This window comes from Epinephelus fuscoguttatus, linkage group LG6, assembly GCF_011397635.1.
Source record: "Epinephelus fuscoguttatus linkage group LG6, E.fuscoguttatus.final_Chr_v1".
NCBI classification, from domain to species: Eukaryota; Metazoa; Chordata; class Actinopteri; order Perciformes; family Serranidae; genus Epinephelus; species Epinephelus fuscoguttatus.
The window spans coordinates 17,831,648-17,857,728 of NC_064757.1; the positions used below are offsets into that span (position 1 = coordinate 17,831,648).

The 26,081-nt window shown below is 40.9% G+C and overlaps 1 protein-coding gene across 1 annotated transcript in view; it reads right to left on the bottom strand.

Annotated features, from left to right (window-relative positions):
• The window catches only part of bin3 (bridging integrator 3), a 31,061-nt gene extending 4,980 nt beyond the window's left edge, over positions 1–26,081 (bottom strand). Inside the window, exons 1-7 of the mRNA XM_049577959.1 lie at positions 25,948–26,081; positions 18,367–18,415; positions 17,073–17,113; positions 11,569–11,630; positions 9,814–9,950; positions 4,989–5,029; positions 197–338 (exon numbers count right to left, since the gene is read on the bottom strand). Of these exons, the coding sequence (XP_049433916.1) occupies positions 197–338; positions 4,989–5,029; positions 9,814–9,950; positions 11,569–11,630; positions 17,073–17,113; positions 18,367–18,415; positions 25,948–25,955 (480 nt within the window). The 5' untranslated portion in view covers positions 25,956–26,081. The remainder of the gene's footprint in view (positions 1–196; positions 339–4,988; positions 5,030–9,813; positions 9,951–11,568; positions 11,631–17,072; positions 17,114–18,366; positions 18,416–25,947) is intronic.

A 26,081-nucleotide genomic window follows, 5' to 3' on the forward strand; every position in this document is an offset into this window, starting at 1 on the left:
GCGCACATGTACAGTATGCATGTGCTCAACTATTTTTGTTCATATCCAGTCAGCATTTGTGTCTTTTTCCACTTATTGCGCCCTATTCACAATATGTGCAGCATGTAAGAGCAGGTGAACTCTGCCCCTCTGCAGATAGAGGGAGCACTGGAGTGGACCGACACGTGCGCCGATACAAGCTTTAAACTCACAGTACCTGGTGTAGTTTGACCATAACAGGCCCGGTTTTTTCTTTCTCTTCATACTTCTCCACCTTGGATTGCAACCGTTTGTAGTCCTGCAGTGCCTGTTCCCGGCGCTTCACTGCCATGTTAAGGCTGGGGAAGACACCACCGTACCTGCAACAAACCAACACACAGACAACCTTAGACATCTCTGACACAGACAATAGGGCACTGAACAAAACGCACACACAAAAGTGCACACATGCCAGCGAGCAAAAAATACCCAGACACTCAGTACTGTACTGCACAGAATACTCAAAAGAAAAAACCTATCACAGAATTTTCAGGGCGAATCAGAAGTTACTGAAATCATTAAAACGGCTTTTCTTGCTCTGTGAAATTTGTAGACAAGCATTCTGCATGGCATCCTATCTTAATAAAAGTCATTATGAATTAATAAATCCCTCTCCTCAACATCTTATTGTAGAGGTACTCTCAAACCCCAGAGGACAGCTCTGCATTAAGCTTCCTCTAATCTATTATCTAATTACTGTAGTTCAAAATGGCATGAAACAATTCATTTTGTGACAATTATCATATTCCAAATGAAAATATATTCTTGCAACGAGAATCCTAGTCTTCAGCACTAAAAATAGGAAAACACTCATCTGTAACTTAGCAACAGGAGTCTGAGCTTCATCCTGGGACTTGTTGCACTGGTTTTGTGGCTGCTTTTAATGGGAAGCAGGAATACTGTTTATAGTAAATATTCAACCCAATAATATTTAGTAAAAAACAATATAATTAACATACCCGGATGCCGCTTAACATCTAAAACTACAAGACAAAAATATCTTCTATGTATGCGCCAATGTAAGGGCCCAACATTATTTGTTTTTGACTGAGGTAGACATGGAATATACAACAAATATGTGTGTGAATGTGATAAGGAAATATTACAGCAGTATGAGCTGTTATTAAAATCTGTGCAGTCATTAACAAATAAATTTACAAACATTTAGAAACATTTTTATTTTAAAAGCAGGCCACAACAATATTTACACAGGTGTCTCCTACATGTGAGTCAGTAATAAAAACACTTGTAATGAAGAGTGATATAGCTTTTTTGAATGACTCATGTCATCTGTGTAGGCACACTACTACAATACTTTATTACGTGCGCCTCTGCCCATAGCGTTATTAGCCACAAAATGTGTGGGCTTCATGATTTACGTTCCTCTCCATGCCAACCCTTGCCCTGCTCTGCGGGAATCACTGAGAACCTGTAGATTGATTGTGAAACCATAGACTGTGTCTGTGTCTGCCTGTGCACCTTACCAGAGGGTAAAGGGGGGGGGGGGGTAGAAAGTGACGCGCACTGAGGCTCAGTCTCAGACAAGAAGGGATTGTTTTCTACAGGAAGTTAAGCAAGGAGTGGTCTTGTAGCGTTTGAGTGACATCACGGAGCTCAGCTCGGCCCAGCCCCGCGGCCCACGCTCTACCGCTATTTATAAAATACCACTTTGGCCCAGTTTATGGCAGGGGTGGATGCCGATCCTCAAGTCTACTATCTGCTCCAGTGTACACATACTTGAAGTGCCAAGGGATTATGTAACTGCCCTCTAGGCATGACTGCTCTCCAACACTATTGGCGGATGACAACGCGGCAGCAAACCAGCTTTCAGATGACACAAAGGCTGATGGCATTCTTAGCAGCGCACTTCACCTGACAGCACGGTGCAATTTCCTCATGACACATCATGATGGTGTGATGTTTGTACTCTAAAGTGGGACAACACTGCCAGCTAGTACTATGTTTCAGCACACTGAGAGACTTAAGGGCCACTGCTCTCTTGGCGCTGAAGGAGGCGGAAGAGCTAGACACAAAGCCAATTGCTTGTTAACCCATTCTTATCCTTTCTGTGCTAGATGCTGATCTCTCACTGTTACACTCAGGGCTCTCTGTGTCCAGACGTTATAATGACTCAGCTGTGTCAAAGGCTCCCACGCGAGAATATGCAGTAGTGGCCCTGGCTGAAGGTGACTTTGTAATGAGAGCTACTGGACTTTTCCCTCGATGTCCTGGCCTTGGCTTGACAACTACCGGTCAGCGGGCTAGGTCTGCATTTGTGGTCAGCCTGGTCTGAATGAGGTCTCATGCTGGCTGAGGGCTGCGCGGGGGCCAAGGGCACACCACTGTCCATGTGACAGGTCAGGGTGTGGTGAACAGACTGGATGGAAATAGCATCTGGACCAGAGAGTGTGTTTATGAATAGCTGCCAATCCACAGACAGGCCAGTCTGACCCGTCGGCCAAGCCCAAGTCTGGTCTAGACACCCTCAGTCTAGGAGGCTGGCTGTCCCTTTTGACTATCACCATCACATAACTCACAACTGCGAAAAAACACTTAGCAAACCACTAAAAATATGGCAAAGGGAATTGTTTATGTGCAAATTACCACTTCCAAAGTGTCATGGTCTCAGATGAAGACCGAATAGTGTCAGACAAGTATACGTCACGAGGACAGTTTTGTTAAAATATTCTCACTGTAAAAGTAAAATAACTTCCACCTGTTGTATAAACCGTTTAACAACAGTGGACCATGGGAACTCATGTGCGTGTATGACGTACATGCCAGCAGAACCTCTTTTGTCTCTTTTGCAGGAGAGTTTGAGCTGCCACGACTTGCCTTGTGCTTTGTTGATCAAAACTCAACAACAACTCAGCTGCCTGGATACTTGATACACCAGATAAGATGGAAAAAAAGATAGATGACCTCATAGCAAACATCCTGGGTAGAAAAAAAAAACGGAACTTCGATTGCGAGATCAAATTCAATACCTGCCCCCCAAAAAATTGCATCAGCCCCACAGCTAAGGCCAAATAGTCCCATTGGTTTCAGGCCTTACAACGTGCTACAGGCAGAGTCTTCCTCTAAGTGAGAGGGGTTAGTGTGGCCTGTCCAGTCGTGGCTCAACTCAGGGCAGAGGTCTCAAAACAGGCTTGACTTCTGTCTCACCCAAAAGAGCAGCGGAGCAGAAAGGGCTAGGTTAGGAGGCCTAGATAACACAAATGCCTCAATGCCCACGCACTCCCCTCCCCTCACATAAACACGGTGATGTCATTCAGTGACCCCGCTGAGTGGACAAAATTCACGTCTAGGCCTGAGAGAGAAAGAGACACGAGGGGGGGGGCTGCTTTTTTTTTTTTTTTTTTTTTTTACTTGTTTACTGTACATTTTATCACACCAAGTATTAAGGATGCCAAATTTTTAAATAGTAATAATACATGAACACAAGCATGTACCTAACAAACACACATACATATGCTTACATACACACACATACACACAACCCATTCAAGGTCTTCCATTAACATTAACGTTCTCCTTTTCAACTCTTCTCTAATTCTCTTTAAGATGACACAAGATCACCAACAGAGTATTTTTTGAGACTAAGTAAACAATGACAAATATTCATTAGTGATGGACTAATGGAATCTTAATGGAAGCTTTAAAGTATAGTAGCTTTTGTGTCTCCATTTTCTATAGAAGACACTTTGATAAACTAATAGTGCTGTGTTTTCGGGGGGGGGGGGGGAGTTAATAAAGACGCCAGTTTAGTTTGGCTTCAAAACTCATTTATGTACTTACTTCCTCTGCTCTATTTCAGATTCATGTAAATGCTTAACTTTATGGTCTAAAATACCATATTTGTGAGACAGCACCGCCTCCAAAATCTGGGTTGGTGTTTGTGTATGTGTGTGTGTGCATGTTTGTGTGAGAGTGTGCACTGTCCTGAGACAGTTCTCCTCCTCAACCAATCCACGGCTCTGGGCCCAGGAAGCTGGGCCCTTTGCCATATTCTGAGCCTGCCCACACGTCCGCCTGCCGCCCACCAGGAAGAGGAAATTAGAACCATTCCATCCTGTCATTGCTCCGCCACCAGAGCACACGAGGAAGAAGGGGCTTAACACACACACACACACACACACATACACACACAGACACTAACGCAACCTATTCATGTTTTACAGAGGAATCTCTTAACAATGGTTATTTAAAAAATTGAACTAACAAGCTTCTGGGGTTCAACATAAATTTGTAGTAGAAACATATGCACACGCTGAGCAAAATCTCCTGGGAGGAGCCAAGAGGAGGAAGCACAACCTTAACAAGCGCTCCGGAAGAAGGGTGGGATAGTCCAACCACTCCCTTTAGTACCTCTGCTTTGCATGTGCGTGTGTACATTGTGTGTGTGTGTGTGTGTGTGTGTGTGTGTGTGTGTGTGTGTGTGTGTGTGTGTGTGTGTGCTTGAAAAAGTGAGGCTTTAGGAATGGAATAGCACTCACCGCCTGCTCAAATGGGGGCGAGTATTAGGAATGAGAACCAAATAAACTTTCTTCCAGACGCACAACCACCACAGCAGCACCGCTCACTCCCTAGTTCATTTTTACAGTCTGCATTACTACACTTCAGGCCTTCCAGTGGTCGAGCACCACCAGTGTAAAGAGCAGAGCTGGGTCAAATAAAAAAATGTTACAAGGCACTGGACTTAATCTGCTCCGTGTGTCGTATGGCTTTACCACATCAGGAACATTAAGCCACAAAAACTGAACTAAATTGCCTTTACAGTACTTTCCTGTGATTTTTTAATGCATCTATATTCCCTGTATGGCCCTTTGTGGGGAAAAACCCAGCACTCGTGCTCCAAACAAATGGCAACAGCTCTTTGACCCTGGTCTGGTATAGAGAGACATTTAAAGCCAACCTCTTAAAAAACAGCAGTAACAATAAAGTATTGAGATATCCAGATGGACACTTACTTTTTCAGAGGGTCAATAACGGTCTTCTGGATCTGGTTGACCTGTAATAAACAGAAAAATTGTTAACATAAGCAATAAGCACCTCTATACCAAGGGAAGAGACATGAGACAAACTGTTATTCATTGTCAAATTGAGTTACATCAAAATTAAAGTCGGAGCAAAATAGCATCTAAATCTCTCACTCATTAGCTGCAAAGTAATGCCACTGCACAAACATCAACAATTGCGTATAATTCAAACAGAGCACTCAAGAAAAAAGGGAGGGGGGGCTTGCAAAGAAACTTTCGTGACGTTGACTCTTTTATTGTACACAAGCCCCGAGGAGAAACCCCTGAATATTCATTGAGCTTGCGATACAAAAGGATGGAACTGTCAGGGGACGGACATGAAAGCAAAGCCCAACTGATTTCAAATCCTGTGGAGGGTGGGCTGCCTTACAAGATGAAAGTTCTTTGCAAACAAACATTTTAACAATAACAGTTTATATTTTCCTGCATTCTGCTTCTGGTTGCCAGAACCGACAGGGGAGGGAAGGAGGGGAAGGGGGGTGTTAAATGGAAGTAAACGAACATCTCATCTTGAGGCCTCCAGCCCCGGCACCAAGTCTCATCGACAGAAGTTGGCGCACAATTAATAAAGTTTCCAGCGTCATTTACAATGCAGATTCAATATGACTACTGGATCTTCGAGCATGACAGACTGCTAAGTTAACCAGGCAATTGAGTCAAGTGAAGAGTAAATACTACGAAGAGTAATGGAGGATTTAGAGCAGTGAGATGTGAAGTGACAGCTGCATGAGAACGGTGAGCAGCAGCTCAACTAATCATATGTTCACTCACTATTGGAAGGACAGTCAATCACACAACAACAAGGAAGCGAGATCGCAGCTGTGCTCTGTAAAAATGCCCTGACCATCTATGAGAACATACAGCAACACTCACTGCTTCACACAGGCAGATTTCCAAGTACAAAATGGTTGATTGTGGTTTGAGGGAAAACAGAGAACCAATAACAAATAAGTACATGGGAATTCACATTTTCTTTGTTTTACATATTCACACCATCCCCCCCTCCCTGACTTGAGCTGCGCCGCTGCTTCTAAGGTGAGAGCATGCAGCGAGGAGGGAGAACAACAGCGGCAGATTTGCTTAAGCATGCTGGTGCCCTCTACCCTCTGCCCCTTCCCACAGAGAGGGGGGGCAGAGCTATTCCTTGGAGGCCCCGCAGAGCCTGAGGCCGGCGCTCAAGCAGTAGTCTCCATCAGTGAGTCACGGGGCAGAGGCCATCCCGGCACACAGGCCTCCCAAAAATACACACAGATCGCAGAGGAAATCAATATCCCTCCAAACGGAGCATCCTCTACTGCGCTGCCGCCATCTACACTGGGGCTCAGCTTCGGCAGCAGTGTGCCGGCGGGGCTGTGCGCCCTCCTCAGCCCCAGAAATAAACACACAGACCTGGGCCACTGCTGCCTTCATTATCGCTGCACGTTTTATCTGCTGGCTCTCTCACTTGCGGGCCCTGCGGCAGAACATCTCGTCTCAACGCGGAGAAGAGCAAAGGGTGGATGCTTTTGTGTCTGTTTTGCAGGAGCAATAGGGTTTGCTGTTGGTGCCGTCAGAATCAACAGTCAGCTTGAAGGGAGAAGCTCGAGTAGTGTTCCAGTGAGCTGTGCTGGATTTTAAACACCTAGCAAACCTGGGGTGATATTCCACATAGCAGGCTGACCAAAAAGTGCTCACAATCACTATTTTGCCTTCAGCTCACTTTCAGCCACACAGCCCTGCCCAAACCTGAAACTGAACATTGTGTTAAGGCAAGGATTTTTATTTAGTAAGACTGAAAGAAGTGCAGAGAAAATCAGGTGTGACCTAGCTGTCAAAATCCACTCTGGATGAAAGTGTGTTAAAAAAACACACAACCACGTCAATACAGTTGGTGACTGTTGTCCTCCACAAGTGAAAAACTGTGCTGGGATCAAAGTGCCTGGCTGAATCAATGTCAAACACGTCCCAGTCAAACAGGAAAACTACACACTATGGAGCCAGAGAATGGAATCACAAGTATACTGTATGAAGAACAGTTGCTCCTAGAAACTGCTTACAGTGTGATAGTACAAGATCACATCTGAATGAGGGATGACTGAGAGACTTGATGAGGTTACTGAGGGGAACAGGCAGAGAAACAGGTTACAACTTTAAAAGAAAAAAGGCAAGCAAGTAGACTTTGACGCTGAAAGAGTATCTGTAAACTTTGGTTTTTAAATGATATGGGAAAAAAGAGGTGGACCCAACATTACTTATCCAGTGACAGTCAAGAGTGTGTGGTAGCACTGGTGAAAAATTACCTTCAGGTCCAAATCTGAAGACAGTGAAAATGAAAAAAAAAATCTAATTTGATATTGTATAAAATCTGAAGAATGTAGAAGTTACTCTATACTGAAACAGTCAAACTGGCAGGAGTGCTCTCCTGGGCATTCGACCAAGCCAAGTCCTGGAACATACGCACCCCGGGTCACAAACCCACACGCTCAGTCCAACCCACATTCTACTTTGTCTAGTCACTCAAAATGGCTCCTGTAAAATTTGATGAGCTGTGAGCAAAGCAAGTCTGAAAGACTGGTATGTTATAGCTGAAGAAGAAAGGGAAAAAAACAAAAGTGACTGTTACAAAATACAGTAGTTGCTTAAAATCCACCTTACACATTTTGCATATCTTACAATCAACACAAAGATTTTTTTGTGACATTTAAGTCGTTTTCTATCAATGTAGAAAATAAGTTCTTGACATCACATTACACATGAAATACAAATCTTGTATTCAACTTACTCTGTGATGACATTTACTCACCAACTTGTGCTAATTAGACAATATATTTTTAAAACCGATTCAGCTCGTTTTAATGATTAGACATACGTTTCTATGGATTATAGCATGGACACAGCTTCACTAACATATCTTTGGAAATAGGTAATAGTTAGATTTTTTATGGAAACTGAATCCAGTTCATGAGGTTTTTGCAGAAATCATGTCCACTCAGTCAATATGTACAAATCCAGATGATGTGCTGTTCCTGAGATATTCCATTACAATTTTACAGTGCAATTAAAAATGAATCCAACTTTTAGAAAGGTATGCATATTCTGCATCTTGTTAGATCATTGTTGTGGAGTTATGAAATCATTCTGGTACACAACTAAATGTGAAAAGAGAGGGGAATATTTTGAAGGAAACAAATGTGAAAAGCCCAGAACACCTAACAGCAGGGCAATGAGTCAAGAAAACACAGATGGAAAAAAGTCAATCGGTATATGCCTTAGTGTGATCTCCTGTATTTTTTCCTCTTTAAAAGTCTACCCTTCACAGTGTAGTGCCTTAAGGATGCACACATGCGGTGCCACTATGATTCACATTATAACTACCTGTGGCGATGATTCTAATCAAAAACCTGAAGTGCACCCGGCAAATAATCTGAAGAGGCCTGACAGCCAAAGAAGAGATCTTCACAAAGTACAGCTGTGAAAGAGCGAGGCAACAGTATGCTGTGTTGCTTACAGTTCTGGAAAGAAATGCCTGCCTATCTACGGTTGCCCCTTAGGACAAAACATACAAGAGTGAAAAGCACAAAGATTACGGGAAACGCAATCCAAAATCAACAAATACTCAAAAAACACAAAAAAAGTGCAACAACAGAGGAAACGGAGGTCAATAAATTGATGGGCCATATTCTAGCTACACTAGCAGTGTGAGTCTACGGATGGCAATGTCAGTTTGGGTCTGCCAGTTTGTCTGTCAGTCTGTAGGTAGGACCTGAAACTTTGGTGGTTCCCTGGCTGTTCTTTGATCTAGTGCTACCAACAAAAACGTAATGCTGCAGGAGGGATTTAAGAAGCTTGTAAGTGTTTTAATTATTTTAACTGCAAGCTTATTATAATTGCTCTTCTCTATGAAGGAGGGATTTTTTTGCTGTAACCTTTCAACAATAGGGGTTGCCAAGGGCAAGTAAAATGCCACATCAGACTAGTAAATCTAGCTACTCCATTACCCAATCCAGCAAGATTGGACAAGTGGTAAACAAGCCTGAATTCGTAGTGGTATGTGTAATGTCATATGTATATTGTTGTATATCTATTGTCAGTATATGTAATATGGTATATGTACTGTGGTATTATGTGTATTGTAGTATGTGGACTGTGCACACTGTGTCCTTGTTCTGATTAATTTACTTGGATTAAGATTTTTTTATAACAGCTAATACCAAAAACAACTGGTATAAGGTAAAAGCTCGCTTTGGGCAAGTAGATTTCTGACCCACTTGCCTGACTGGGCAAGTGAAAAAAAACCCAAAACATTTATGCTGCTGTATGGACTAACCATTGTTGGAAAAAAAATGTGGTGCTGAAGTCAAATAAATTTTGTGTATTACATATTTTGCTGTTGAGAAAAGGCCTTTCCTTTGTATGAGTTATTTTAGACACCAGTGAGTCACAAATGCATCAATCTTCACAGCTGATAACCAGTAGCTCGAGCTTATAGAGGATGATGCCACAGATGCTTTTCAAAAACAGCAGAAGGAAAGACATACGGATAGTTTTTAGTCCACAGGCTGCACAATATTGACAAATATGAAAACATGCATTTCCAACAAAAACCCGTCTAGTTTCCTACTTTGTATGTCTGAGGAAAGACATTTCCCCCGATACCCATCTAATGGTATCTGTGCCAATGGCAAGTGCCAAGGAAACAAAGCAGAGAAAGACAGCAAAAGAGTGAGATAACAAACTAAAAATTAAAAGTATGAAACACTGCGGGAATGGATCTGACCTTTTCCTGGTTGAAGGCGTCCATCCGCCTCATGGCTGTATCTAAAGCCGTCATGGACTCCAAGAAGGCCTGGTCCTGCTCACACAGCGGGTTGCTGAGCAGGTCTGCAGAGATCTTCACTGCTGCTTTGGACATGGCTGACGGACACACACACACACACACAGCAGAGGTTACTGTTAACACGTAATTAAATAACTTTGTGAAATACAATCATGTAGACTACAACCCATATAAATGGTTACTGAAGATGTCCTCATCTACACATTCTAATCCAATTCAACGCCAGATTTGTACATTTTTCTTAAACCATTACAGTGGATTACCCTAAGGCTTAGAGCATTTCATCAGTGTCTGTGTTTGCATGTGTTGGGTCTCTAAAAGTGAGCTTTTGGGAAAGAACTAACGAGCAAAAGCAGAATGGCACAGTGCTGCCCCCATTGTAAAAATGTGAGGGGTTGGTGGGGCGGGCTGCCGTGTTGAATATTTACCAGAGAACCAAGAATCTTTGCAATGTCTCTACACTGACAGCACCAATTACTGTTAATCTGTACTCATGCCACTTTGTTTAGACACAGAGCACATATCAGATTATGGCTTCACAGTCAAAATAAATGAGCTTCACTGAGGAGATACAAGCTGACAGGAGAGGCTGTGGTGAAAATGGGCTTCATGGAGATCTGGAACATCATTGGTCTCTTTTCACACTCCCTCGGGATTCTCTCAAGACCGATTTTCAACCAATCAGTTATTGTGGTGTCACATTTCTGCATCTCTCTCCATTTGACAGGTAACAAATTGCTTGATTTGGCCTTGTCTGATATGACTGAGAGACATGTTTATTATGGGGTCATGAAAATCAAAAGGTGACATGAGGGTAGTGATTTAATTATTTGTGTTTGTAAGGTGCAAGTAAGTGAAGCTGAAACAACACGAACAATTCCTCAGTATGAAAAGCACAGTTATCCCTGCCGCTTTCTTTGCCTTCTGCTACTTAGTCTAATTGAAACTGTGAACCAGAGCAAGCCTTAAAAGATATTATCGTTCCTCGCCAGCTAATTGGCAGTGAGTTCAATAGAGCTCTGCATATCACCACCCTTGACTTAATAAATGACAGTGGATATAGAAAGCAGTGTATTAAATGCAGTGCTGACATGCAGAGTAGGTCCAGTTCTTTGTTTGGTAGCAGTTGGTGGAGACGGGACCTGTGCAACAGATGGAATCCATTAACGATAATGAGGGCCTGACAGCTATGACACTTTGATGATGCAGACATCCATATTCCAGAGCACAAAGGAGAGGAAATGAAGAAGCCTCTCACTCCTCCATCCGTCCCCGCTCCTCCACCCCCACAACTGACTACTTACCACAGGCCATGTCTACTGCTGCTTCCCAAATACACAACTCCAAAACCAACAAATAAGCAAATAAAAAGTAGAGTAAACATGGTTTCTGTGGCAGACAAATGTATGAATAAATGAAGGCAAAGATGGCAGTAAAAATCGAGCCCTAACTGAACACTGCACAAATCCAAAATGCACACACTATGATAGCCTGGAAAAACCCATAAAAGATTAAGGCAAAAGCCCGCACTCTTGTCTCATTTGTCGAGAACTGATGCACCACCAAACAAACCAAGACAACCAAAGCTTCTTTATAGCCCTGAAAAACCTGCCAAGCAACATCAAGTATGTTGGTGAACAAGTGGAGATCAATGGCGCACCAGGCTGTAACACACAAGTTGGTGGCAGAACACACCTAAATCAGCCTCAGTGCTTTTCTTCATGTCCTTGTGAAGCTTTTTCGTCTGATCCTCCAGCCTGTAAGACAAGAAGAAGAATGATTATCCGCCAGCTTCTGGTCTAGTAATGCACTAAAGCATCAGTTACACTGACAACAATGGGAAATATGAGCTGAGATGTATAGCAAACAATGGCATTAGTCAGAAACAGAACAGAAAAAAACATTAAAGTGTAAAAACAATGGAACACCATCTCTACACCCTTATCATAATTAATCTATATACAAATCAGAATCTATTCTATCCAGTCAAGACGTGTTGACATTGACAAAGAAAACATCCAAACCAAAAACCTAGAGAAGGAAATTAGTATATATAAAAAACATGGTTCAAGAAGGAATTACACATTTCATTGGTTCCACATAAAATGTTATTATAACATCCGTTAGCTAATTAATAATACCGGGAATCCTTCTTGCTACTGTCAACTACATTTCCGCTCAAAAGCATTAATGTCTTCAATCATTCCACTGCACATATTCCATTGATGGGTGTTAAAAATGGCAATTACCAGACTATGGAGGCTGAAAACACATGCCATTCATTATATCAATTAAGGCAAACGAGGGGTTTAGAATCTCCCCTGAGACTGCTGTCATATCACTTCTCCTGGTTTGATGAAAAAGGGAATGTGGTGGGGTTTCATTTCCATCTTTGCTTTGAGGGATTATATTAACAAGGAAGACAAAAGCTGTGTAATCCCATAGGATTTCTGGTGGGGGCACTATGGCCACTGGCCACAAGATTTAAGGACACTGGTAACCCACACATGGCTATAAAAACCACAAATGGCAGTCTGATGCCTCCAAATACAAGGTTTTGGCAGGTTTTTTTTATTGTTCAGCAGCTGGGAAACAGACAAACAGTGGTTTACTCCAGTATAAACACAGGTGCAGGAACCAAACATGAATGTCATCAGTTCTCTGCTGCCTCAATCCTGCCTGGTAAAACCATAAAAAACTAAGCCGAAGGGCTTCAATGGAATAAAGCCCCACAAAATTGCTATTTTTGTTTATAATTATTATTATTATTCATTTATCAGTGAGGCTTTCAATTTGTCCACAGGACACACAATAAGTTAGCTCACACAGATACATGTCATAAATCATGGAAAATAGCATGTTGGGTCCTGGGTAACTGTCAACAATGGCAGCAGATACATTTAGGCCATGTAAGACTGCATTTGTATCAGTTTCATTTTAGATTGTGAACTGTAATTGCAATTTAATTTATTCATTTGTTGCCCCAACAAAGGGCTAGTACACTGTGATGATGCAGGGTCTGAGGGTAACTAAAAACCATTAATTATTTCCTATCACAACTTGTCTTGACAACTTGTCTTGACATGTTTTAGGATTTTGCACTGAATCGCCACAGACCAGATGGAGGTTGTTCCAAAAATGTCATTTGCAGTAAATGATGTAACTTCATCCTTTATTGTTCACACCACAGGAAAAAAAACATTCTGTCAGAACAATCTCCACAGTAACTTCTTGTATTCCTCTCACCAATTAGATGTAACTGGGTCTCATAAGCCATATCAGCCTTCTTCTACAGTCATCAAAATATACTCATACATTCCTGATATTTAGAATAGACATTTCTAAACGCAGGGATTGTGCCTCACATTATTGTCAATGTTATTAGCAATACTTCGGGCAGGATTTAGTCAGTATAATAATTAGAGAGCTTCTTCCTGTTTCAATAACAAAGGTTACCCAGTAAATACATATCCATGATCTTACAATGAGAGCTCAGGTCACTGTATGATCAGACAATCATCACAGTTTTTCTGTTTTGTTGAGAACATCTATTGAGAATCTAAAAGCTGACTGAAGAGGCAATATTTCCATGAAACTATTATATTACAATTATTTGAGTCATATCTGCAGCTAGAAAATTGCTCCTGACAATGTTAAAAACATATGGAAATACTGAAATGTGGTCAGTTTTATCATTTGCCGCAAGTAGAACCAGTTAAGAAATCATACTACATAACTCAACTTAGTTTTGAATGCAATTCTGAATGCCAGTGAAGTCAATAGAGGGCATCATGCAAAACAAACTCAAACTAAAATAGTCTTGTAAATTGGCTGACACAGTTAACACTTGAGAGTAATGAAAGGAGGCAAATATGGAATGAGGAAAATAACAGTATAACAGTAAAACCCTGCCAGTCATGGAGATCGGGTTGCAGGATAGTGGGTGAAAGCATCTCACTATGTAAACAAACTAGCATGCTCTGAGTCCAATGCCTGTACACTCAAGATGTGTTCTTGTAGTGCTTGTTTGTGCATGTGAGACTCGTGTTCCAGATAGTACCTCCTACTTTAAAATGTGTTGCACAATACTGTTGCATCTTCCCTACTCAGTCAGCGCTGACAGTGAGAGAGCCATTCTGGATGAGTGCCAGGTGAGCCTGGAGTCTCTTTCCAAAAGGTGCTAATAGAGCGGCCTAGTGGAACAGCTGCTGCTCCTTGCTCCTGTGCCCCAATGTTGGGCCCGTGCAGCCACAATTATCAAGCCACATCACCTAGTGAAAACTGGAAAGACACTATCGCATTTTATTGCACTTTCTCATACACATCTTTTGCACGACACTAGATAATGAACAACCGTTCAACCACGTTTGACCATTCACACCAGATTCCTTTTGGGTAAATACCTGCCATTCACACAGGAATCAGGTCAGGCAATACAGTTAAGCCAATTAGCATTCAAGCTGCTAAATGAACTGAGGCTGTCATTTATTAATTGCATGTTTTTGGTTTTGTGTGCTGGACGGATAAATCACCAGGGCCAACAGACTGAGTGATATTTGCTAATTGCAGATATATTGTATCAGTGTATATGTCATGTCAAGTATAAAGTGATGCTGTTACATCGTTTACATTTATTTAAACCATAATATGTAGTGTACTAGACATCATTTGTTATAGCTATGATGTCTAGCTCACTACATATTATGGTTTGAATTCTAACAAATTCAAGGGTTTCTCATAAAAAATGTTTGTGTTATGTACCTATGTTTAAAAAAAATAAAAATGAATCACCTAACATGTTATCAGACTTATGTATCTCTAAAAGGCCCACACACACCGAACCAATATCAAAAAACTAGTGGCAACGAAGGCTGACTGTTGCGTCGCCTTACGTGACCTGTGTCTCGGCCAAAAAGCTGGAATTGAACGCACAGCAAAGACAACTCATGGCTAACTAGCAACTACGTTCTAGGCCTGTGTGAGAGAAAGTTACTCTCCATACAAGCAAGCAGTGGTAGTCTGCATTCATCATTAAAAAATGGGAACCGGATGACCGACAGGACGACTTTAAGATGATAGTTAGCCAGTTAGCACATTAACAACACAACCCAGTATTGAAAGAACGGAAGATATTTACTATGTGCTAGTTAAGAATAATGCAAACAATTACATACCATTTTTTTCCAAAAAGCTCAATGGCTAAAAAAAATGATCTTACCTAATATAACAAGTATGTTTCGATCACACGTCATCTTGACTTTAGCCATTTGTTTCCTTCTCTCACTTCCATTTTTTCTTGTCATGCAATGAGCTGAACTGCCAATCAGAGTGAGTCCATTCACCAACTGGTTCCGCCATCTCTCGCCAAGCTGATTCAACACGCTAATAAGCCGGAAAAGCCGACTAGTGCCAGAAGTATGGGACATACCACAAAACTAGAACAATAGATGCATAGCAATGGTCCAACACTGACTGACAGCTGATTGTTGGCCTGCTGTGCCAGTGCCCTTAAATACTGACATCAGTATTGGCCTCAAAAACCCTGTATCCCAGTCAGGCTGAGAAACATGCTGCTGTGCACATGACGATCTTATTTCTTTTGTATTTAATATCATTAATGCAACAAAATCTTTTGCCAGGCAGGCAGAATTCAAAAACAGAAATCATGATGAAGCCTACCAAGTATATTTAGGCCACAAATGCACCACGGTGTGTTGATATGGATCTCTAGGGTGGAGAACCTAAAAGTCTGTACATGCCTGCCGCTCTGACTCATCTATAAGGTCTATTGGCACCACACCTTCTTGATAATGGGCCCTCCTACTCAACAAAACCTGAGAGGAAAATGGTGCTCCCACTCATTCTGCAGGGCCCTCGGGGAATTTCTATAACCTCAGCCTCACAGTAAGAGAAGGCCCCCATGTACTGAGCTCTCAGGTCTTGGGTGTTTAAATACTCTGAACCCCTTTCTCCTTTGTTTCATTGAAAACCTGACATCATGTTACTCAATTCGAAGAAGGCTAGTAAAATGATAGTAGTCAACAGTTTATGTATTTAAATTTAGTTTTTAACTTGTAAAAAGCCTTGAAAATGTCTACATCCACAAGTTAATGAAGTACTTGGACATTTGAGCTTTTTCTATATCTATGAACACTTATAGTGCATTCACAGGAAATTTCATTAGTTTATAACTTCTAGCTTTAATCTGAGTTTATCAGAGATTGAGGGGAACATCTAATGGAAAGAAAGCTCTCTTTCCAAAGTTCTAATTTCAGACTCCACCACAGCTCAAACGTGAGTCCTTTCACAGTTTAATGTTGAGAGAAAAAAAGCCCCAACACAGCAGGGACTGGCAAACTGTGTGAGACAAAGAAACTGTGAGTACAATGAGAAACATGTTAAAGTGTGAGTTTCTCAAAGTATTTAGTAAATACCTACATGTACACTTATAAAATAGCTATGATGTACATGTATAAAATTTTGGACTGACATGCATACATCTGTGAAATGATCTGCCAGTGTTTTGATTTCAACATCTTGGTTTTGTTACAGTGTGTGTGGTACATTTTCTAGTTTCTTCTGTCCATCCATCCATCCATCCATTTTTGTATCCTCTTGTCCTCTTAAGGGCTGCGGGGGCGGGGGGCTGGATTCAATCTCAGCTGACACTGGGCGAGAGGCAGGGCACACCCTGGATGGGTCACCAAACTATCACACCTCTGACACATAAGCCCCTTTTACACTGCCTCTTCAAGGCGGGAATTTCATGCTGTTATTCCGCCTTACCATGTTGTGTAAAAGGTAAAATCGCCGAATGGGGGAACAGAGTTGTTTCACCTTTAAGCCGGTAGTAGTAACAGTGCTATAACGATGTCTGTATAAACAGGACAACCGGCAGGAGAGGATGTTGGGACGGCACAGGTGTGACGTTTTAACGACGTGTTATGCGTGTGACCCAACGGGCCCTCTTCCTCCTTGGCAAGTATGTAATATTTCTATTTCATTTATAAAATACATTGTGAGACTTGGTTTTACATTAATCATGCACGCATCAACCTCCAGCACACAACGCACAAAGTAGGTTTTGAGTTTATTGTTACCCTGTCAATCACAAATTCAAAGAGACATGAAAACCACATTTAGGAAACCTTTTCATTTGTCTGTCTTCATTTCGACCATGGTTTAAAATGCAGACTTACTTTTGGAGCTTGTCATATTCTCTCTCGAAGTCTCTTTCAACCTAAAAGAAAAACACATTCAATGTAAAATGATGTGGTACCGTATTTTGAAATGTGTGTAAATTTAATTATCACAAGGTCACATAACAATCATTGAGCAATTCTTGACTAGGGTCTGAGGAACTACATGTCCAGAGAACTAAGTCAAGAAGAAACTTGGGGACAAAATTTCTGTTTACATTTTCACATCATCTGAAGAATGAAACAGTTTAGGTAAATTAGACTGATAGAAAATTAAAAAGGTGACCACATGGTTTGAGATGTAACACATACTAGCAACAACCAGTGCTGGTTTGTAGTCTGAATTAATTATGCACATTGTTTGAGTCTGAAGGTCTCAGTCTCAAGGCTTGTGTTACCACTTAACCAAGGTTCAATGGTTTACCTTTACCTTCATACCTTCAATAGTTCCTGGCAAATGGTAAATGGACTTGTACTTGTGTAGCGCCTTTCTAGTCTTCCGACCACTCAAAGCGCTTTCACACTACATTTCACATTGGCCGAGGCTATCATACAAGGAGCCACCGGCTGCTCAGTTCGCTGGTTACATACATACTCACACACAATTTGTGGTTAAGTATCTTGCCCAAGGAAATGCACACTGTAGACCCCACCCTACCTCCTCAGCCACAGCTGTCCATGTACTTTCTCAAGAATAGGGACTTTCTGGGATGAACAGACAACAGCTAAGGGACTATAACTCAAGTGGTTTCAACGATTAAAACGCAGGTAAAATGCTTGAGTACATTGTTTTCCCAGGGTCAGCAAGGTTCTACAACAGTTTTTCCAACCATGCCTCTAAAACATGTCAAGTAGGTTACAGAGGCAGCACGAGTTCCTGTCTTGTGGTTCGATGGGCTCCTGGATGTAAACACAGTGGCCAAAACAACGAGGAGGGCAGTTGACACTTTGTCACCAGAGGATCATCTAACTAGGTTGCCTCTAACCCACTCCCTGGTTTTTACCTCAGATGGCACAGGAAGCTGGAAAACCAGCCTGACAGGGACTGCCGGGCCACAGACCCATTACAGTGGAAGTGGTTTTCTCCAGCAAGGAGATCACCCACTCACTGTCACTTCAAGGTAACCACCTCTGCCCCCTTGCATGGCTCACACATCACTCTTTTGGGTGAGGCACTCTGATGACATTATTTAGACTACTATTCATGTTGTATTTGTGAAGCTTAACAACTACAGCTAACCCTTTACAAAAACAAACTGCCTTATAGTAAGTTTTAGATTTCTGAGTGACTTACGGTTTTAGAGACAATCTGCTTCTTTGGTTGTCCGATCTTGAAGGGAATCCTGAAATCAAACAAAAACAAATGTCAAGTGAGCACATATGAGCAACTGGGAAAAGACGACCTAAAAAGAGGGAATTACTAAAAGCTTAGATTGCCATCAGTTGCACGAAGGATGACTAGACGCTGGTGCAAGTCTAAAGGTGAGTGCCTTTTTCAGATCCTTGACACCAACTATCTGAAGCTGTTAATTCCTGCTTCTCTGGAATGTGCAGCCAAAGCCATATACATTAACTACATGTCATCACTAAACACATCTGGCTCCCATTGCAGGCGGATATCACTGAAGTGGTTGTCCCCTCTGTTCTGTGTGGCTTTACTGCATGACCCCGGCTGGCAATCAAACACAGATCCACATGCCATATTCAGAAATAGTAGGCTGAGCCTGGACACCTCGACTTGCTTTTGAAAGAAAACTTGAGACCAGTGCTACAAATCAGTCCAAAAACAAAACGTGTCTCAGGGTTTAGTGCAACTGCAGCAGTTGCACCTCATTTTGAGAATGAAATACAAACTTTTCTTCACTCTTGAAAGACAAACACACTGACATCCTGACTATAGTTTTGGTAAAAGAAACCTGTTCCTTAGTTAAAACAATCTTTTATCCCCATTTCAAAACCTTGCCATTGCCTTAATAAGTTGCTGCCGAGCATGAGAATGCTTTGGGGATGCAGAAGACAGAAAAAAACTGCCTTGCCAATGTGCCTGGCTGTAGGTTGTCATTGATGTGGCACTAATAGCCTGAAATCTAAGCTATATGATGGACAGTTGCTGCTGACAGGCAGGGTGAGGTAGCAGCTGCGTCAAAAGAAAGGTGTGTAGACTAATGAGATGGAAAAGAAAGGGTGTGATGTAGGGCCTCGTTGTGCAACCAGGGAATGCTACTGATGTGTGGGGAAGATCCTTTTGATGACAGCTCAATCACACAACTCTACATGGTCAAATAACGGCAGGATTAATCTAGTAAAAAAAAAAGAAAAAAAAACAGGTTTTACTAGTGGCACAGGTATCAAGATTTCCTTTGATTTGGTTGCTTTCTGTTGGTGCTGTGCTTTAGGGTGTATTCGGTACCAATTGCCGTGACCTGATCAAAATTGAAGTTTTGAATGAAACCTCTATCTATTACAATCTGTACCAGTAACTGATACCTAAAAAGATTTTGTTGCTTTTGGCTGTGGAGAGGTTTCACCCACTGTGTCATCATTCGGGTGAGCCAACACGGAAAATAACTACAGAAATTACTCATCACCATCTTATGTGACGCACCTTTCTCTGATTACCTAAGTACACTATAACGTCACATTAAGTACAGCGCGTACGTAAGCGTCCTTTAAGTTGCATGGGATTCCCTTTCCAAAACACAACAGCAGCATCATTGAATTTAATTACCTTTAATTAACTGAATGCAAACTTAGGTTGGAGATCAATCTGTGCTCCCCCCAAAACTACAACAAGGAGAACAAGCCTCACACAGACTAAATCTATGAGAAATAACCACTTGAGAATCAATTCAGCCTGGTCAGACACAGACCAACCATCCAATCACCAAAAGTTGCCTCCCTTAACACTAGTTTATTGTGTTGAGTGCACATTCCATTAACCTTTCAGTCAGTGTGGTTGAGCACCTACTTCTTGTGATCACTGTTCCTCTTGCTAATGCAGTGTTCCTTTGTTTGGCACATGCCCTCAGTATTTGTGGGAAACCTTAACCCACATCCTTTTTTCGGTGTTCATGAATGATGAATCGGTAATTCAGGCAGAAACTACAACTACACACAGCTACACAAGTGACTCGTATATATTAATAGGTTTTATACTAATAGGTACTATGCACCTTGCTACCGGAACAAACTGCAAAACAAATTGGAGACACTTATTCCTCTGAGGGATATAAAGGGGTTTCTTGCTAATAATATTTGTGATTGTTTTAATTAGTGGGTCTGTGTGTGTGATGATTGCTTTGTGTGATTGTATTGTCTTTATTATGATGTTTTACGTGTATGTAATTTTCCTCAGGGCTATTTTGTAAAAGAGATCTTGATCTCAATGAGACTTTCTGAATAAATAAAGCTTAATTAACTAACATGTGCAAGAGTAGTGCATGTCCATTTTAACAATGAACTATTTTATAATTGAAATTTCAGGGAAAATAACTCGACTCATATGTGAAAAAGAGGACACGTAGTGGTCACACAGTGCCAAAACACGGCCAGTGTGTCTGTATAAATAGAAAATTGACATTGAGTGTGCCTTTCTGTGTTTTTTTTTTTACTGGTGTGACACATTCAATGTCACGAACATGCCGGAAAATAGGTTAGTAAATAGTAGAAAGCAGCATGCAGGTCAGTGCAAATGTTACAGTAGTTACTTATTTTTTCATATCTCTTACTTATTCAGTCTCTCTCTCAAACCTGTTGCAGACTAATTTTGAACCATGTTCAAGCACTGCTTGGACGGAGAAGGACTGTACTTTGTGGTATTCTGCTCATTACTGCACTACACTGGCAAAGGGGCTAAATATAGTGGGTCCACATGATTGTCTTATTTCCATCACTGCTGATCGATGCCAATAGGAGCTGGAGCCAATAAATACCCGTGACTACTGCAGTCATTTGTCCTGGGAGGAAATGCCAGTTGTGACCTTTCCAATTAAATACAAAAGCAAAATGTTAGCGGGTGTCAGTGGTTTTTCTTGTGCAGTGGGAAACGGGCTACAAACTGTCACTTTGTGGATCTGGTGTTGAATCTCTTTTAAATGGAGAACATGAGTGGCGTATTCAAAGTGATTGTGCAATTCTGCATTCGTTTATGTTTTTCTGGTTGGACAATTGGTTTTCTACTAACATTGCACAACGTTTGGCAACAGCTTTTGATGTCTGCTCCCATTTGGTGGGTGTGTCGTGGAGAAACTCATGACACCCTTAGCAGGAGCCCAATGGAAGAGTTCAGTATAAATACTATAGCGTTCCAAACAGCCATAAATATACCATGAAACATATATTTAAATGTTAGCTTTCAATTTTCTCTTTTAGTACGTTTTGGCAGGGCTGACCATGACAGACTTTGTTTCTTGATGACTTCAAGAGTCCAAGTGTAACCTTATTAGGGTGGATTTTCCCTTTAATGTACCAAAGGATATATTTGCTTAGGGAAAAAAACGGTAGAGAGTCCTTAATGTTATAGATTCAGAGTATATCCACTTGTACGAAGAGCCAAAGGAAAGTGGTCACTCTCTTCAACTGCTCATGAGAACTGGCAAACACAGAGAGTGAAGTGTGCTTCGGGGAGGGAGAGGGAAAATGTAGCAGGCAACCAGAGGGAGAGAATGAGAAAGAGGGAGGATGGTAGTCACTGTGAGAATCATTTCTAATGTTTCTTCACACAGCCATATTTCTGTAGGGGCTGTCACATTTAGAAACACTGGTAAGTCGGGTCCTGTGAACCCAGAACTAGTGTCTGACATGGCAGAGGCCCGACCACAAGACAGCTGAAGACAGAAAACTTGTGTGTTACACCAGCTGAAGTCCAAATTTTTCTGAAAACAAATCTAAGCCTATGGCAGGCGTGGGTAGTTCAGCTGAATATTGCCTTGGTATTTAGCGCAAAATACTTTGGACAGTTTAATAAATGTATGTACTGTCATTATTAGTGCTGTCAAAAATACTGATTTATTAATACATAGATTCTTGATATTTGAGATGGTATTTATACTTTTATATGTGCAGTATCAATACACCAGTACTAGCTGTGCTTTCTCGCTTTCTCGTTAATTTTTAATATAGTCATTTTGCTGTTTTCTGCTACAAACCAAAAAATACATATATATTGTCGTTATCATATCATGGCCTTGTTATATGGTATCAAAATGGTATTGAATATCAATCATTTTCAAGGTACTGCATCCAAATTAGAAATTCCAGTATTGTGACAATACTTGTCGTTACAGTATATGCAAATATCACAGCACTTAACAAAGATTCACTTAACCAATAAACATTTACTCAAACAAGAAAATACTGACCAATAACTCAAGAGAAAAGTAAATATGATCGTATCAGGGAATAGGATTGTGGAGAATCAAAGTGACAAGAGAAATGATTGGTAATATTCAGTCATTGCCCATTTTCAGGCCCAGATGCATAAAAAAAAGTGTACTGTTACTCATGTACTGTTGTCATTGTCAAGTTGGTCAACTTGAATTGACAGAGCTATCTGATCTTTGCAGTAATAGGCTACACGTCACTGCCATCAAGTAAGCACGTAGGCCAGAACAAAGACACGACAGTCTTCTCTATCCGGGACACATTATGCACCGACTGGAAGAACCAATGGCTTTTCACTAAAACTGCAAATGTGTATGCCATTAGAGGAATAGTGCATCATTCGACCTTGGATGTTCCATAGAGCACAGAGGGCTAGTTGAAGATGTTGGGAAGTGGAATTGTTCTGATGATGACCCCAAAGTCAAACCTCTCACGTCATAGAAGCAAGTGTACAGGCTCTACTGGAATGCATCAGTCAGCAGAGCCCATAAAGGACTCTTTTCACTGCTCGAGCACCCCACTCTTGACCTTGTGTTTGGCGGTGCGTGCTGGTAGAAGCGTCGCTTGCCAGCTATTGACTATCTGACTGAACTGCATGACGCCATCTTGCTTACTTGATTACCGTCTTCCCTGAAAATGACACCAAGAATGTGTAATGTATTATAAAGGGAGTTAATGCACATACACGTCACAGATGTACTGAAAGACTTTGTTATAATACACTGTTGTTTCTCTGCATTTCCTCTTGAACTACAGTCATGAATTGTTGAAACTGACATTTATTCAAAACTCTTTTTAAACTCCTATACAACAGCACACAACTGAGGAGGACTTGTATGACAAACCTTCCCATACTTGCAATAATCAATTAGACTTACAACTGAATCCTGAATGTTGCAATAAAACTCAAAACATGTCAAAATAACAAAACAGAATTCAACCCTCATGGATGATTTGCAAACTTCCTAGAAAGTGTAGTAGAGAAAAAAATCCAGCTTCAATGCCTGCAAAGCCTGAAAGACAAACTAGAGAGTGATGTGTCAGATGAACTACTATTGTCTTACCAGCCATTTCCCAAGGTTCTGTCGAACAACCAGCATGTCCCAACATATACGCACTGACCAAAGGTTTGTCAATGTTGAACTACAGATTTGATCTGTTCAAACTAACAGCCATTTGGATTTGTTTTTAAAATCCTTCAATACATAAGCAAATTATTGGTACCACACACAGTAGGCTATGAAAAGACAATGAAACATGACATCCCCTATCCGAAACATACAATACACAGAGTAATGAAGGCAGACTTTACAGCAGATCAAGCATCTTGCTCGGCGTGATGGGGGACCATTTTCCAGGAACAGAAAACAAAACTTGGCTAGAAAATTAGAAACAACTTGTTGCCAAAAATCAAGACAATACAAAGGCCCACCAAACAAAATAAACTGTAATACCCCATTCTTTGCTGTGAGCAAAACATGAACAGAGTATATAACACTACAAATTCAGACTATAGCTGTTTTTACAAAGAGCCAAAATGAGAAGACAAAGTCAAGCAAATGATAAATAATTTCTCAGACATCCTTGAGTCTTTACTCATAAGTAAAGGTTTTAGGAAGTTTCTCATCGCCCCCTGAAACAGCTTAGGTTGGGTCAGGAACTAGTGCTGATGTGGGGCTGTTACCCCAAATGATACATTGTATAGCATAGAGAGATACTATTTAAATAACCTTACCTTGTCTTAAAGAATAGTCAAGAATCATAAATGCACAAAACATATTCTGCTGAGGATGAGTAGCTACTTTTTTTCCCTTGTTGCCATGATTTGGCTGAAAATGATAGTACAGCCTTGTTTGCTGTTGTTTACTTTCTCAGGGACGTCACCAGCTGGATGGAAGAGCTCTGATGACAAGGCCTGCAGATTCAGCTAATATTTGTGCAAATAATCCATTCAGACCATGTCATAAGACCAACTGTTCACACCACCTCTCTTCATTCATCGAACTTAGTTCTGTGATCATCTGTTGCTTCATAGAGAAATACAACGCACTACAAGAACCAAAAATTTCCAAATCTTCAAAGGGACCTTGGTTTGACAGTATATATTTTTATATTATACAACAATAATGACATGGAAATCACTTTCTTTTCCTTTCCTGATTAGGGTTATTTTCATTATTGAGCAATAAGTCAATTACTTGATCAACTGATGGAAAATGATTTGGAAAATGGTGTTAACTAGGAAAAATACCCATCACAACAAAAAAGTTATGTCTTGACATTGGTCGTTTCATTAAAACAAACTATCCCAAACCCAGAGATAATCATTTTTACTATCACATTAGACACAGAAAAGCAACAAATTCTCACATTTGAGAGGCTAGAATCAGAAAATGATTGGCATTTTTGCTTAAAAAATGACTGAAAAGAATAATCAGTCGTTAATATAGTTGTCGATTTATGTTTTTTTTTGTCTATTGATCAAACGATTAATCGACTAACTGTGTCAGCCATAATACTTATTACACTGACTACAGCTGCGGGGCTAAGATGACAAATGATACAGGCGCTTTTGATTAAACACTGTGCTCATTTGTCAAAAGCTTTTCTTGCTCCCAGATAAATTCTGACTTGTGGATTGGGAGCTAAAACCTAAAGCAAATGCTTCCCAATAAAGCTCACCCAACAACTATCTAAATTGTGCTGCAATATTAAAACACTTGAGCATATGGGTGGTCTACATGTTAGGAGTATCAACAGCCTGACCTAATGTTACTTTCTAGGTATGACTCAATCCATCGCCACTTGTTAGATGGTTAACGACACATCATCATATTACTATTATGCCCACGCGGAAGTCCAAAAAGTAACACAAATCCTCAGTGTTTCAGAAATGCTTGTCAAGATGCTAACGTTAGCCAGTACATTGCTAACTGATGATTAAATCCCTTTAAATGGCTTCAGTGCTGACCCTGTTGACCCAACAATTAGCTTAACCGAGTTTCCATGTTGTGCAAAAGGCAGAACCTAGGTTTATTCAAACAATATGAACAAACAGCTTTAACTTCAGATAGTAGCGTTTGTTAGTTTTGTTTTTGTAGGTTATTTGCTCGCTAGTGTTTAAGCAACCAAACTAGCATCAACTTGGCAACGTTACTGTACAAGTTAGCTAAACACTCGACTTTATCAAGCTCCCTTCGGTCGAAGTTAAATGTTTACAACGACTATTACATTGCTAGCAATTGTTTGACGATAAAGACACTGCTGTCAACTCATTAATTGTTATAAGGTGTCTAGGTGAGGTTTGTAATTCGTGAGTTTAACAAGCTAACGCTAACTCCTGTTCTACTGTAACGATAGTTTATGTAGCGCTATCAGGAAATAGCCGGAGCCCGGTCGCCAAAACATCTGTTGTAGGTCACTATTATTATATCATTTCAGGTTATACTTTCAGTCTAACACGCTATATGAATACTGTAGTGAAAATACATACCAGCTCATTTTGACTGAACTTTTATTCCGGTTTCATTGGATGGTTTTATCTTCCGAGGACTTCATCCCTTTCTACCAGTCAACAGTCGAGCTTTAAACAGGAAGTCCGGAGCTTAACTTAGCCGCCCAGCTTCC